The sequence below is a fragment of the Cygnus olor genome, chromosome 15 (genome assembly GCF_009769625.2).
Source record: "Cygnus olor isolate bCygOlo1 chromosome 15, bCygOlo1.pri.v2, whole genome shotgun sequence".
Lineage (NCBI taxonomy): Eukaryota > Metazoa > Chordata > Aves > Anseriformes > Anatidae > Cygnus > Cygnus olor.
In genome coordinates, this window is record NC_049183.1 from 1,215,791 (window position 1) to 1,229,802 (window position 14,012).

Genomic DNA, 14,012 nt, shown 5'->3' on the forward strand with positions numbered 1-14,012 from the left:
AGTAGGTGCTTTCTGTTATATTTTTTGACAAATGAGTATTTCTTGTCTATTTTTTTTTTAATGTGGCACTTTCATTAGCTAATGGACTTTGCAAGATTTTTCTGTATAGCTGAGGATAATTGAAAATGGTACAAAATTGCCTAACTGGTTAAAAATATACTGAAATTACCCTTTTGAATAAATTGGACTTTATTGGAACTGCATTAAAAATACTCTGCCCTAGCCTGTTGGAGATTGCCTAGTAAGGCATATATACTTTTTCCTCCACATTTTGTATATGAACTTTATCCTTTTGGCCTTTTACATGTGAAATTATTTTAACCTCTCTGGTGAAAAAAATTACTTATTTCAAGTAAGAGTTACAGGATGGACTTCAGCAGTTTTGCTCAAAATGAACTCAATTTCAGGCTTAGAAAGAATCAGGATTTTTTCATATGTGCTAGGATAGGAAACAGGAAAGCAAAAATGCCATGACTGGAAGCGTTTTCATTTCAGTGAAAGTGAAGAATACCATAATATCTAAGAAAATAGCTTGAGCGCAGGCTTCTTTTAGAGTGGTAATTTAATCACTGCTTTAGAATAATAGTGTTTCCATTACTGACGGTTAGTTACATTTTGTGACAGGATTAGGGAACCTTCTGAGGTCAATTCTAATCTTTTTTTTTTTTTTCTGGAATATGCCTGGGAGACCAACACAGACCACTGGTTTGTAAAATACTGGCATTCCTTCTCCTTTACATTGCCAACAGATATGGCAGAAATTATCCTTCCAAATAGATGAAAAGAAATGCCAAAAGGATAGATATCTACTTTTAATCTTTCTATTAATTAGATAAGCAATGTTTATTTTTTCTTTACTGCCAATAAAAATAGAATGAAAGTATTTTAAATTTACATCTAGTGACTTAATTTGTTTTATATTACTCATATTACAGGGTATTTACAGCTGCATTCATGGAGTACATATTGAAGAAAAAAAGAAGTCTCCTGACTTCACTTTGACCAATTCCCAATCCAACATGTTAAAACTACTACGAACAGCAAAAAATATGACCAATATCAATCCTTCAAGAATTAACTCCCCCAAAAGAACAGCTGATTTTATTCAGAGGGGTTCCTTGATTATGGACATGGTTGTGGATAAGGGAAACTTGGTATTTTCTGATAACAGATCCTTTCAGACAAAGGATAACTTTTTTGGTGAAAATGTGAGTGAACTGCAGACACTTCCAGGCAATCGGCACAAGGACAATCTTAACAACTATGTTTTCCAAGGTCAGCATCCTCTCACGCTGAATGAGTCCAATCCAAATACAGTAGAGGTAGCAGTAACAGCAGAAGCAAAAGTGAACTCCAGACCCAGGCAGCTTTGGAGGAAATCTGTTGAATCTTTACGTCAAGAATCTGTACGTCAGAGCCAAGGTTCCCAGAGGGAAAACGGGTCAGATGAAAACAGGCAACTTTCAGTGAAAAGCCAAAGATACCTTCCCGAAGAGATTGTCCATTCAGATGTATCGGAGACATCAAGCCGAGCTACTTGCCATATGGAACCAGAAAATAACAACAAGCACCACAAAACCAAGGACAATTTTAAAAAAAGAACAGTAGCATCAAAATACCCAAAAGATTGTAGTGAAGTGGAACTAACATATCTGAAAACCAAGCAGAGCTCTCCACGGGATAAAATCTACACAATTGATGCTGACAACGAGCCAGGATTCCACCTGGACACACCTCAGTACATCGAAAACATTGTCCTTCCAGAAACTATAGAACTTCCTGATGTTTATCAAGATCACAATGACAACTACAGGAAAGCAGAGCATGCTAACAGGACTCCCCTACATAATGAAGAGAGTCTTCCAAATAATGACCAGTATAAACTTTATGCAAAGCATTACAGTTTAAAAGATAAAAATGCTTCCTTAGTTGACATGAATGATAGATACAGACAGAATTCCACCCACTGTAGGAGCTGTCTTTCTAATTTGCCCACTTATACGGGACATTATTCAGGCAGATCTCCCTATAAATGTGACGCATGCTTGCGGATGGGGAACCTCTATGATATTGAGGAAGATCAGATGCTGCAGGATACAACGAACTTATCACTTCCTGAAGAAATATATGAACATAGTTGGTCACATAATAATGCTCTGCAATATCATAAAAAAAACAAGTTGAGGATTAGCAGGCAACATTCTTTTGATAATATTGCTGATAAGTCCAGGGAAATTGATATTGGAAGACCTTCTCGTAGTATAAGCTTGAAAGAAAAAGAGAAGTTTCTACAAAGTAGTCCATATGCAAGCATGTTTAGTGTTCCCTCAAGCAAACTGTTGAGCAACAAAGCCTCACTTTTAACTCATGCTCTAGAGGACAGTAAGCGGAGCAAGTCCCTGTATCCTGTTCACTCAGAAGATAATCCCTTTCTGCACTCGTATCGTGACGACCAGCACTTATCTCTTAGGCGAAATCCACCTGATCTTTATAAATATTCTTTACCATCCAAAGGAAGAAATGATAATTATTTAAGGTCATCCATAAAGTCTACAGCATCATACTGTTCGAGGGATGGTCGGATCCATAATGACATGTACATTTCAGAGCATGTTTTGCCTTATGTTGCAAATAGGAATAGCGTGCACTCAACTCCAAGGGTTTTAAATTCCTGTAGCAATAGACGTGTGTATAAGAAAATGCCTAGCATTGAATCAGATGTTTAAATTTTCCATGAACACTTTATCTATAGGGAAAAATAGTTGCCACCATCTTAGAGGGAGAATATTTCCTTTAACAGTATCCTGCTATAGTAAATGATATGTAAACCTCTCCCTTTCTCAGTGTACTTTTGTACATGAATAGGTAAACTAGTATGCTCTCAAGCATCCTTTTGAAATATGTCTTGTTGAAAAGGAGAAAAAAAATAGCCATTTATGTATACTTTATATAAATGGCAAGCTGTACTGGAATAGCCCCAATATATGTTGGCAACTATGCTGTTTTGTATCTAATTATTTTACTATTTCGGTTATTCTAATTTCTGTTGCTAAGTATCATTCAATGTACTTTTGTCCTTAGAAATGTTTAATGATTTTTTTAGTACTGGATAAGCAATATGGTATGCATGTACTATGACACAGACAAAAAGAATTAGGAATGCATTTGCACAGTTAAAAGAAAAAAAAAAAGACTCTGAAAGAGAACAGACAGCTAGTCTTTCAAAAATATATTTTAGCTTCATGACCATTTTCAAAGAAAAAAAAAATCAGAAAAAAAACACCTCCAAGCCCCAGAACCTTAATCAATAAAACACAATGTGTTAGCACAAAATTAATATGTTCATTCTAGACTGATAGAAAATAAATGGGAAGACCATAGCCCCAAACATGTAAACTGCTGTGTACCAAAAGGAAGCCCTGTAGATTTTGGTTAATGGTCATGTACAAATGCTTTTCTTATATTTCACATGCACTTGCCATTACAAGCTAGGTTCATTGAAAAGTCTGCAGTCATCTTGTCAAAAAATTCACAACTGCCTAATCCAGAGTATATATTTTTAGCAATCAGTATACGTCACTTATTGTGGAGCTGTGGACATCATTAGTAACCTTGAGGCCTAATATGTATGTAAGTTTGCATTTGCCCCTTACTGGTGATTACTCAGGGCTGTATAGTATTTCTTTTATTTCTTCACTTCCCAAACCGAATCCCAACCCACAGTAGTTCTTTGTTCTTAGCGTGTTAGTGATATCTAATTAACTGTATGTTAATATTACTAAAGGTGTTAATACAGTATCAAACACCAACAGCCATATGTTCAGTGTTATCGGCAAGGAACGCAGTACTGTTTATTTGCATACACCATGAAGGATTAACACCTTATAAGGGACTTGTCCCTTCTGGAATATCATACATATTTGTTGAACATCAGACCAGTTTCTTAACCTCCCTAATCAAACATGTTGTATAAATTGAATATGTGCACACAGCTAAGGGATAGTATCATCACTCACCGGTATGCAAAGATATTCACATAACAAGGATGACTTTTATTTTTAGTAAAGGTTAATCAGGATGTTTCAGAAACAAAATGTGTTCTACACACCCTTCCCCACACCCATAACCATAAGGGAGTGTGGAAGGGATGAGAGGAAGTCTTTCGTGAGTAGAGTGTATAGTTGTAAATTTTATTTAAACTAAAGAAGTAAATTGCTAATATATTTAAATACTGAAAGCATCAACAGGTGGTGCTCTGCCATTCTCCTGCTATTCTAAGAATTGATCTATTTTCTTTGTGTGTAGAGGAAGTTTAGATTATTCAAGTGTTATTCCTTACATTTCACTGAAGATCAGTGAACAGGGAAACCATTACCACTGTGAATTGGAAAATGTAAATATTACCCTAGCTTTTCCCTAAACTAAAATTCTTCTCAATAGAATCGTACTTACATCAGCTGTAATTGTATATCTGCATGCCAGAGGTACAGTATGCAAGTTGGTTAGTGTGGAGTAGCGTACTTCAGAGAAAATGGGAAGTAATATAGATGATGCATAGGGATAGGCAAATATGGCTTATTCATTTTTTGTTTACAGTTCTTTAATTAAACAGATTTGAGCTGGCTTTAACTACCAAACAGTCCACAATGAGTTCTTGGTATTTAAAAATGTATTTGTACATTCACCATAAAGGTGAAGGATGATATTTTTGAAGGAATGAAATGCACTGGGATTTGGGCTTTCCAAATCCCTTCCCAGCTTCCAAAAATCTTAGTATATCTTATTACATCTATGTTCAGAAAGCGTATCTATGGCCGTCTTCACTCTGTCCAGAATAAATATCTTCTGAGTATTCCTTATTCAACGTTTGGTCATAATTATTGGACGTCATTAACATGATATGCTTTCTGGTGCCTCACTGGCTCCAGTTCTTATAAACAGAAGATCCTTGACTGCCCTTGCAGATTCCCATCTCATAGGAATAGTTGTATAAGCTAAGCAGGGCTAGGATGTTTATGGGTGGGATGAACACTACTTTTGATAAACAAAAACCCTCTCCCATGTGTATAAAATATTTGTCTTTGGTCTACAGGAAGGCAAATGCACTAAAGGTATAAGTATTGTTGTAACAATTAATTAAAATATTTGAGGCAAATTTTCATTTTCCATCCAAATCATAGTAGATTAAGCAAAATCTTAAGTATTTTGAACCACCTGGTGTGTTTCAGCAGACAGGCTATTTGTTGGTGTCATACCAAAAAACTAGCTTGCAAGTCGCTGAGAAGTTTACCAAGCGAATCATGAAGCTCAGTGGTGGCTTATGTCTTTCACATCATCTTAAAGCACTCAAAATATTGACTCCAAGTTGTTTGTAACGTCATCTCTATCTGCAGCTAGACACCCATACTTCAATATGTACACAAATACTGTATGTAAAGTTCTGGGAAAGAAAAATTCCCAATTTAAACATTTTCTAAATAAACTGTTGAAATCCAAATGTAAACATCCTAAACCCAGGTGGATTTATCCTTCTGTGAAATGTACAAGCAAATTAACTAAAAAGAAATATACTCCAGTGGTTGCTGTTTCTGATTTGAGCAGATTTCTGGTGACAGTAGAGATTTGTTATTAGCTACAAATGTGTAAAACAATCCCACACCAAACCAAATTAAAGAGACAGACAGAAGACCTGATAATGTTGCACAGCAGTTGCTCACATGGAAATAAAAAATGCTGCCTTATAAGAAAAAAAAAAAAAAAAAAAAAAAGGCAGATACTGAAAGTAGAGGGATAAGAATCTGCATGCATTTGTGGTTTTGATCTTGGCATATATCATAACTGAATCCAGGGGGAAGAAAAGGCTAAAATGTAGGGTTTTAGATGAGTAGCTGGTGAGGTTGTTGATGTATACATGTAAAGAAGATGAAGCTGAGAAGTTGAAGGAAAAACTTTTAAGAGTAGAGCCACAAGCCACAGCTTGTGAGGCTCAGCCGTAGGACGTGTGGAATTCTGAATATTGCCTGAGCTTTGTTGATATATTTGCGTTGACTTTCAATTACACTGAGATCAAGACTTTCTGTATTTCCCTCTCTCTCACTCTAGCTGCTGCTATTCTTGAAGAGGAGAAAAGAATCTTCCTGCATAAGTGGCCATCCTTTCTGTACCTTTCTGGATGGTGCTGGTGACTTGTTACATTTTCCTGATTACAGCTCTAGCAGATTGTTGGTCATTCCTATCACCAAGATTTCCCGTGACTCCAGCTGGAACTGAATCAGGCTGTAAATGATATGGGCCATTCTTGGTAGCATGTCCCGTAGTGTTACACTGCTCCTGGACGACAACTTTTATGGAGGCAGGATATTGAATTGCTGAGGAATGGAGTAGGTACATGGAGGTAAAAACAGCTACATAGACATGCCTGCCTCTTGCTTTTTTCCTCTTTTAAAGACATTGTAGAATTTCTTCATGTTTTTGTCTTTCCCTTTGCACCACAGTAAAATTTCCTTTTTCTTTCAAATGGATTTTGTGTTCTGCTTGTGTTTCATAGAGCAGTGTAGCCACCCACTAGCTTAAAAGCATGGAAATAAGGTACGTTAATATATAAGATAAAATTAATGAAAATTAAGAGTTCTTTGAATTTCTGGAAATTTTCATTTAATGTTTTGGTAGCTTTTGCTCAGAATTCATTATTCTGCTATTTAAGAAGCTTGGTTAGGAAAAAGAGTGCTGTGGACAAACTGAAACCAGATCACCACCAGCTCACCATGTTTTGGCAGCATCTCATGAACATGTCTCTCTTTCTGTGATCTTTCAGGAACACTTACGAGGTAAATTAAGGCTTACAATAAAGCTAAGGGAAATCAGGGTGTTTTTTGTTGTTGATGCTTTTTTTTTTTTTTTTTTTCCTGGTGAAAATAAATCTCTTATAGAGTTCCAAAGGTAGCAAAAACTAGAGCTATGTAGTTTTGAGTTTCTGTGCTGGAAAGCTAAGCTCTTTCTGTCACCAGCTGGGGGAGAGAAGTAGAGAGAGAAAGCTCCCTCCTGATGGCAGTTCAGGGCACCAAAGGCTTGGAAGCAGTTATGCTGGTGATGTGTCCTGAAAGTATTTCTGTCTCTCTTTCTGTTGACTTTTTAGAAGCTATAGGCTTCTAACTTAGCCATTTCAAATAGGTGTGCTTAGTAAAGTAATGGTCTATTTATCCCCAACCTTGAAATCTGCTAAATTGAATCTGCAAGTGAGTACAGTTTAAAACTTGCAGATCATATGGATTCCTGTGCTTATTCAAGTAGTTACTAAGGTTGCACCTGTCTGTTGTGGATTCTTCGCTACTTCTAATCTAGCCAGTATCATTGTTTTCTTTATACCATGTGACTGTCCAGCATGAAATAAGAGTGTTAGCATCTATTCCTTGTAGAATAACTTGCTATTTTTATATTTCTGCAGTGTAGCATATGCATCTTAGGGTACATTGTTGGTGAAGACTTTGGTACTATTCCTTCCCTGGGTTCACCAATGTAGAACAGGAATTGTGATACGAATCTAAGGGTCTTAGATTCAGTCTGGATTTAGGAAGAATTCAAGAGGTGAATCTTTTTGTTGTTTTACATTGCATTTAGCATATGTTATATATGAAACCTAGTGAAAACAAATCTTTTATGATAAAGTCATCTCTTACTTAATATAGAACAGCAACCACGGTGTGGCTTGGGTAGTTTGTGTTAAGTGTTGATCATCACATCATGTGCTTCTTTCAAAATGAAGTGTATTTATGTCATGTATCCCCTTGCTAAGCTTTACCTTTCCCAGCTCTAGGTCTATTTTAGCTCAAAAGCCCCTTTGAAATAGGTATATTTCCTATATAAGGTAATCTGGTTTGCAACATAAAAACAGTTTTCTGCTGATATACCTAATTTGCTTATTTTACTGATGTTATTTTTTTAATCTAAACTTCCTTCCTATTGAGAGCAGAGCCTTCAAAGTATAATAGTGGTGAAGGAACATCTGAAAGAGCACAAAGGCCTTTCTAAGTATGACTTTTATGTTACAAGCCATTTCCCTTCTCCGTATAGCCTGTACTATCTTATTTAAATGTATTAGCAAAATGTTAGTAATTGCTACCAGTAGGAGGGAATCACAATTTAATCACAGCTATGTATTTACCTGTGGACTTGTATGCAAGTACAGGAAACTATAAGATATGATACAGAAAAGGCTCAACCTGCTCTGGCTGAAGTCACCTACAAAGCTGTGGTTAAATTACACAAGAGTAGCCTCAAGACCATCATGTCTCTTCCATCATTCAGATCATGCAGACTTCTCTGTCTGATGTGCACATATTGTACATAGTGTAAAATTCTTGTTGGTGTTTAGCTCTCATCGTGGAATTAATCCCATGTTCACCTGTTCACCTTCATTGCAGTGTAGCAGCAATGTTTGTGGGATGGAGAGGTGGTTGTTCATGTTCATTGGTGTCTGCTCCTCAGTTAAATGGGAGCAGAAATGCTGCCTTGCTTCTCTCTGCTCTGCAGGAGGAGAGTTACTGCACTGTTTGTAAATAAGCTCCTCACTCAAATCAAGCTTTCAAAAAAATTTTTTTTGCCCTGCTTCTCTGGACCTGTGTACAGAGTATGCTGTCTTAAGAATATGTGCTCTTCCAATGTCCTGCGACTTTGGAAGTCAGGAATACAAGTGTGCATCACCCTGCAGGGCAGTGAAAATACACTCTGTTGTTCTTGCAGGTTCAGGAGCGTTTTGGTTACATCCTGCAGGATGTATCTGCCGTGGTTTAAATTGTTTTTAAAACGAATACAAGTCTAAACAGCTGTAAGAATCCACTGCTGATTATGTGATGATCTTGTCATATCTATAATTTAAGAACCAGAAATAATATAAGTAAAATTAAGTTGCCTCACTATTTACAAGGCTTTTGTTGTTTTGCATTTAAGTGACACTTTTTTACTCCTTTTACTCAATTCTTTATCTATATTAAGCTAGTAGAGTATATAACCATGCTCTAATGTTGTCATGCAATACTTTTATTAGTAGATAACCACATTGACTATAGTATTACATATTTAAAAGAGAGATGGTTTTGACTCTCCAGCTCTTCAAAAGTAGTGGTAATAAGCGGTTATACTCCTGGATGGTTTCTCCTTTCCCTTTTGTATTAGTATTTGTTTTCACTGATCTGTTTCAAAAATTATATTTCTATGTGCACGTTCTAAAACTGTGAAAATAAATGCCAATAAATATTACGATACTTATCCAGTGCACTGTAAAGTTCTGAATGAGGTGAGACCATTTGGGAATTGATGAAGGTTTCCTCACTTCTCATCAATGGTACAAAGCTTTACTGTGGGCAAATGGTAAAATTGACAGTGACATGAAATTTTAGTAGAGAATGTCTTGTTTTGCACTTCTAGTACTATTAAAAGAAATGGTATGTTTTTTTTCAGCAACAAGATTATGATAATATAGTTTTTTATTTGAGTATTGTACATTGCAGTACATAAGAATAGCCTTTTTGAAGAGATTTATGTTACATCATCACTACAGGATTCTTTAGTCTGATTATATTTTATTGAGCCTGTTTAATAGCAAAAAACAGTTTGGAAATATATTTTAGGTTCTGTTTCACATTGCCAAACTGTATCTGGAATTGCAGTTATGCAGTTGAAGGCCCTCACAAGGTTCCCGTGCCCTCCTCTGCGGGGAATGAGGCTTTTCTTGTTCACTGTTGGGACAAGATTAAGAGAGTTGAAAAAAATAAAATAAAATTGGAGGACGTGCAATATTTGAAGTATAAATGATCTTCAAAAGTGAAAAAAGAAAGGAAATTGGAGGTTCACAGTTATTCACATTAGCAAATGTTCTGTGATGGGCATATTCTAGAGGAGGTGGTAGTTATTAACAAAGGTGGTTTGAATTCTGTTTGAGTTTATAAGTCACTGAGAAAAACAGGATTTTTTTTTTTTATTTTTTATTTTTCCAAGCCAAAGTCTTTATGTTGTCATACAAAGCTTCACAGGAAAATGGGCCAAAGAATACAATTAAATATGCAAAAGGTTAATCCTATGGAAAAGGATATCCTGTCATCCTGATATGCACAAGCATATTAATGGTAATAGGAGCAATGCGTGTAATTTTCCTGTATATTACTATGTAGGTTGCACTATTTTGAATGATACAAACCTGATATTTTAATTACCAAATACCATAAGAAGCTGTTTATTAATTGTTTAAACTTGTTAACCTAAATATATATACAGTATACACGTGTGCGTGCTTACCCTTCCCCACCTAGCCATGTGTGAGTAATCTCCCCAAGCCGTAGAACACATTTCAGCAGTGCTTTATTTTAAGTGATTCTCTCCTCTCCTTTCCAAACCTCCTAAATCCAAACTCCCTAGAAGCATTTACTGAAGAGGCTAAAGGACTTTCTGGGGATCAGGAGTGCCAGGACATGTGAAAACACGGTAGAGAAGAGTTCCTGTCTGAAAGAGCTGAAAATGATGCTCTCTGTCATTTCCATTTAACTAGGCATGGGAAAAGGATGTCTTCTCATGCTGTTTTGAGGATTCATGGCCAGAGAGGGTCTTTTGGCCCAATGGCTCTGACTTTAAAAGTTTGTGTCAGTTTATGTGACCCACACCTGGCCATTAAACACATTGCTTAAAGCAGCCGAGGAAGGATACTTAAAACCCAAAACTTACAAGGGAAGATCAGTTGGTCTGTGTACCAGTGGCAGCCCTTGTGTTTGTCCATGCCGACTGCACAGTTTTCGAAATGGATGTGGAACAGAGAGGCAGTATGTAGCAGTTGTGTTAGTCAGAAATGTTTTTTTTCTCAATGCATAGGCTTTTGAACTTGTTATTACTGATGATGTGGAGATCTTGACCAACAGATTGTGGTATTTGTCTTTTCTTCTTATTTCCAAATGATCTAACCAAAATTTATGATAAAAAATGCCTTGGATTGATATATTTGAAGTCATACCTGAGCTTTTTTTTTTTTTTTCAAAGAGAGAGTTGGATAGTTATTCCTTTTTCCACTTCAACCCTGAAACAGAAAATTCCGTAGGGTCAACTTTTGTCTACAGTTCATTGCAAGTGTGTCTGCAATAAGAAAAATTTTGGTTACCTTGTCTTTAGGTGGCCTAGGTCTCTGGATTCCAAACTTAGGCAAAACACCTTTTGACTTAAACAGGGATGTGTGAGTGAGTGATGGCACAGCTGATCCTTAGTGCAATTCATGCTCAGAATTAAAATACCAAAACCAAATCTCATGTTGCAAAAGTATGGCAGTTGCATCATATAAAATTGTGTGCAGCTAGAAATGAAACTTGTGCAATTTTTAATAACTGTTTACGATTTATACTTTACATCAGCCATACTATTTTGAAATAGTCATATTCATTTCAGAACATCCATTCTGCACCGATAAAGAACAGCTTGATCTCTCTGTCTTCACACTTCACACCCACATGCACAGTGTATCTTGTGTCTTCCCTGTGCAAGCCAGAAGGTACAAACAGAATTCATTAATGTGTTAGGCAGACTCCTACCTGATTTTTAACTAAGTATGCTATTTTAATGCAAAATTTTATACGTACATGTATATATATAAAAGCTATATATAAGCTTTTATATATGTATAAAGGTGGGGTTTTCTTTGGAGAAATGAGGAGCAAGAGAAAAATGCAGCATTGTGACAAAGATTTATTAAAAGTTTCAAGTAACGCATTGATATTTTGAGTTTGATAGAAGCTATTTGCAGTTGTACTCTTAAAAAAAGAGAGAGAGACAAAAATTAGTATTGGATCTTTGGTCATCATGCTAAAGCTTCAGGTTAGTTTTCTGTGTATCTTGAGAAGAATTCACAATACTAGATTTAGATTTTGCTCACAAAGAAAATTAATTATTAGTACACTTGGAAAAGTATTTGCATTCTGATGGGGAAAATAGTCCCAGTGTGCCAACTTGTACTGGTTACACAGAGCACTAATCTACATTGTGGTTGAAGAGATTTGCAATCCATGAATAACATTTTACCAGAAATCTCAGAACCACTTCATTCCATACACAGTAAATTAAAAAGCCTATCACTTCTTTTATTTACTAGTACAATTTACTATAACATTCTCAAGAGCGTAGTATTTCAAAACAAAGGGTAAGTCATAAAATTCCAATTGCTAGCAAAGAATAGTAGAGGTTTGAACACCTCATTTCACCTTGGGAAACAAATCAAGATGTTAGAGTAGAAGGAAAAGTATATTGGTTATGGAATAAAGCATAAAATAATTCATTTTTAAGTGAATCCAGAATTTTGTGATAAAATTCATAGGTTAATGGATTCTTCAAAAGAAAAGGTTTGGGGAAAAAGAGAATAATTAAAAACTAGTTTTGACATTCCAATTACTGCCTGTTTTATTAGATAGGTTTAGGAAAATGAAATTATTTTTAACATGCAAGTGTCTGCACAGACAATTTAAACTGCTGTGCTATAAAGTTATGCATACACCTGGCTACCGCTGCATCCATCCATCCATGCCTTTAAAACCCCGGTGGCAGTAGGACTTCCCCAACAGCACACATTTCAACTTGGAGGAGCTGGGAGTCATACACTTCTCTCCTGCATTATGCATACCGTCTCACAGCAGTTCACCCCAACCATATTTTAACCCTGTGCATGACTGAGTGCTAATACTGTATAAATATTTTGAAACATATCTAAAACAAATGTTTGCTTCAAACTTTTTATGATAGAATAATATATAATATTATAGTTGTCTTGCAAATTGTATTGTGTTCTTCATTTTTGTTAAATATGTAGAAAAACATTAAGGGAATGGGGGACTTGAATGTCTGTGTGTACTGAAATGTATATAACTATTTGGAGAAAACACATGTGCCAAGTATAACAAGATGTAAAAAATGTAAATATATGAAAAATTCATTTTTCTAATAAAGGTAATTTCTGCCAATTGATATGAAAATGAACAATGGAATCATTCTTGTCTGTGTTCCTTGTTAAATGGTACAAGATAAAGTGTCATCTATGAATAAGGCTTGCCTTTTATTTTTTCATATTTGATTTGAAAGGTGTTAACAACCACATGTTTTGAGTCATCCTATGCTGTTAGAAATTATCTAAAGGTGAAGATGCCTGAAGCTAAACCTGACAGCATATACTTGATGCTCCCAGTTTAATTTAATTCATGAAAAGGACAGAGACAATTAACTTACGAAAAACTCATTCAATGTGAGAAGTCTAGCTTGAATGATGCTCCTCAACAGAGGGAGCACAGGAGCTAAGCTAAGGATGGTCCATTATGGTGTGGCACCATTTTCATGTATTCTGAACTACAGCAGCCATACAAAATACAAGGGGCCTGTATGAAGAGATGTTCTTGGCTGTAGAAATATAAAAGATCTTTGGGGTGAGTGTGGAGGCAGCATCCAGCCCGAGGAGAAAATGGTGTCAAGAAGGCTTCTGTTCCTAAAAGGTGCAGGTGTGAAGTGCTCCTGCCATGACAGTGCTCTCACAGGTGGGTCAGGTGAGGATGGGGGAGAGCAAACCAAGGGGTAGAAAATGGCAGATATGTTCAATGCCTTTGATATCAGCAAACTTGTTTAATGTTCTATTTAATCAAGGCATCAGTTAAAATAGGGAATTTAGTGAAGCAATAAAAATATTTTCAAAGAATTGACCTTTTGCCTGGCCAGTGGACCTGAAGGAGCAAGGTTCACAAGGAGCTCCTAGGTAGTTTTGTATGACCACATTTTCCAGAATTTCACATCAGCTAATGAAAGTCTTCCTTTATTCGCTAACATGGGCATAAAAAATCACGCAGCAGTTAGAATAATGTTCTTTGACGCAGTGGGATGAAAGACATTATATAAATTCAAAGCGTCATTTTGATAGGTGTGCTATGCAATGGTTAGTCTTGATGATTGTGGATGTCTTTTCTATCCTAAATAATTCCATGATTCTATGAGCGGAATATAAAAGT

The 14,012-nt window shown here is 36.0% G+C and overlaps 1 protein-coding gene across 2 annotated transcripts in view; it reads left to right on the forward strand.

The window, feature by feature from the left end:
- Positions 1-13,151, forward strand: part of GRIN2A (glutamate ionotropic receptor NMDA type subunit 2A) — a 191,748-nt gene extending 178,597 nt beyond the window's left edge. The window contains exons 12-13 of one of the 2 annotated variants that reach the window (XM_040574761.1): positions 936-2,596; positions 6,103-13,147. In XM_040574761.1, coding sequence (XP_040430695.1) covers positions 936-2,596; positions 6,103-6,118 — 1,677 coding nt within the window. In that variant the 3' untranslated portion in view covers positions 6,119-13,147. Of the gene's footprint in view, positions 1-935 lie in introns of both variants that reach the window. The other variant, XM_040574760.1, reaches the window with a different exon arrangement.
- Positions 13,152-14,012: the final 861 nt, after the last annotated feature.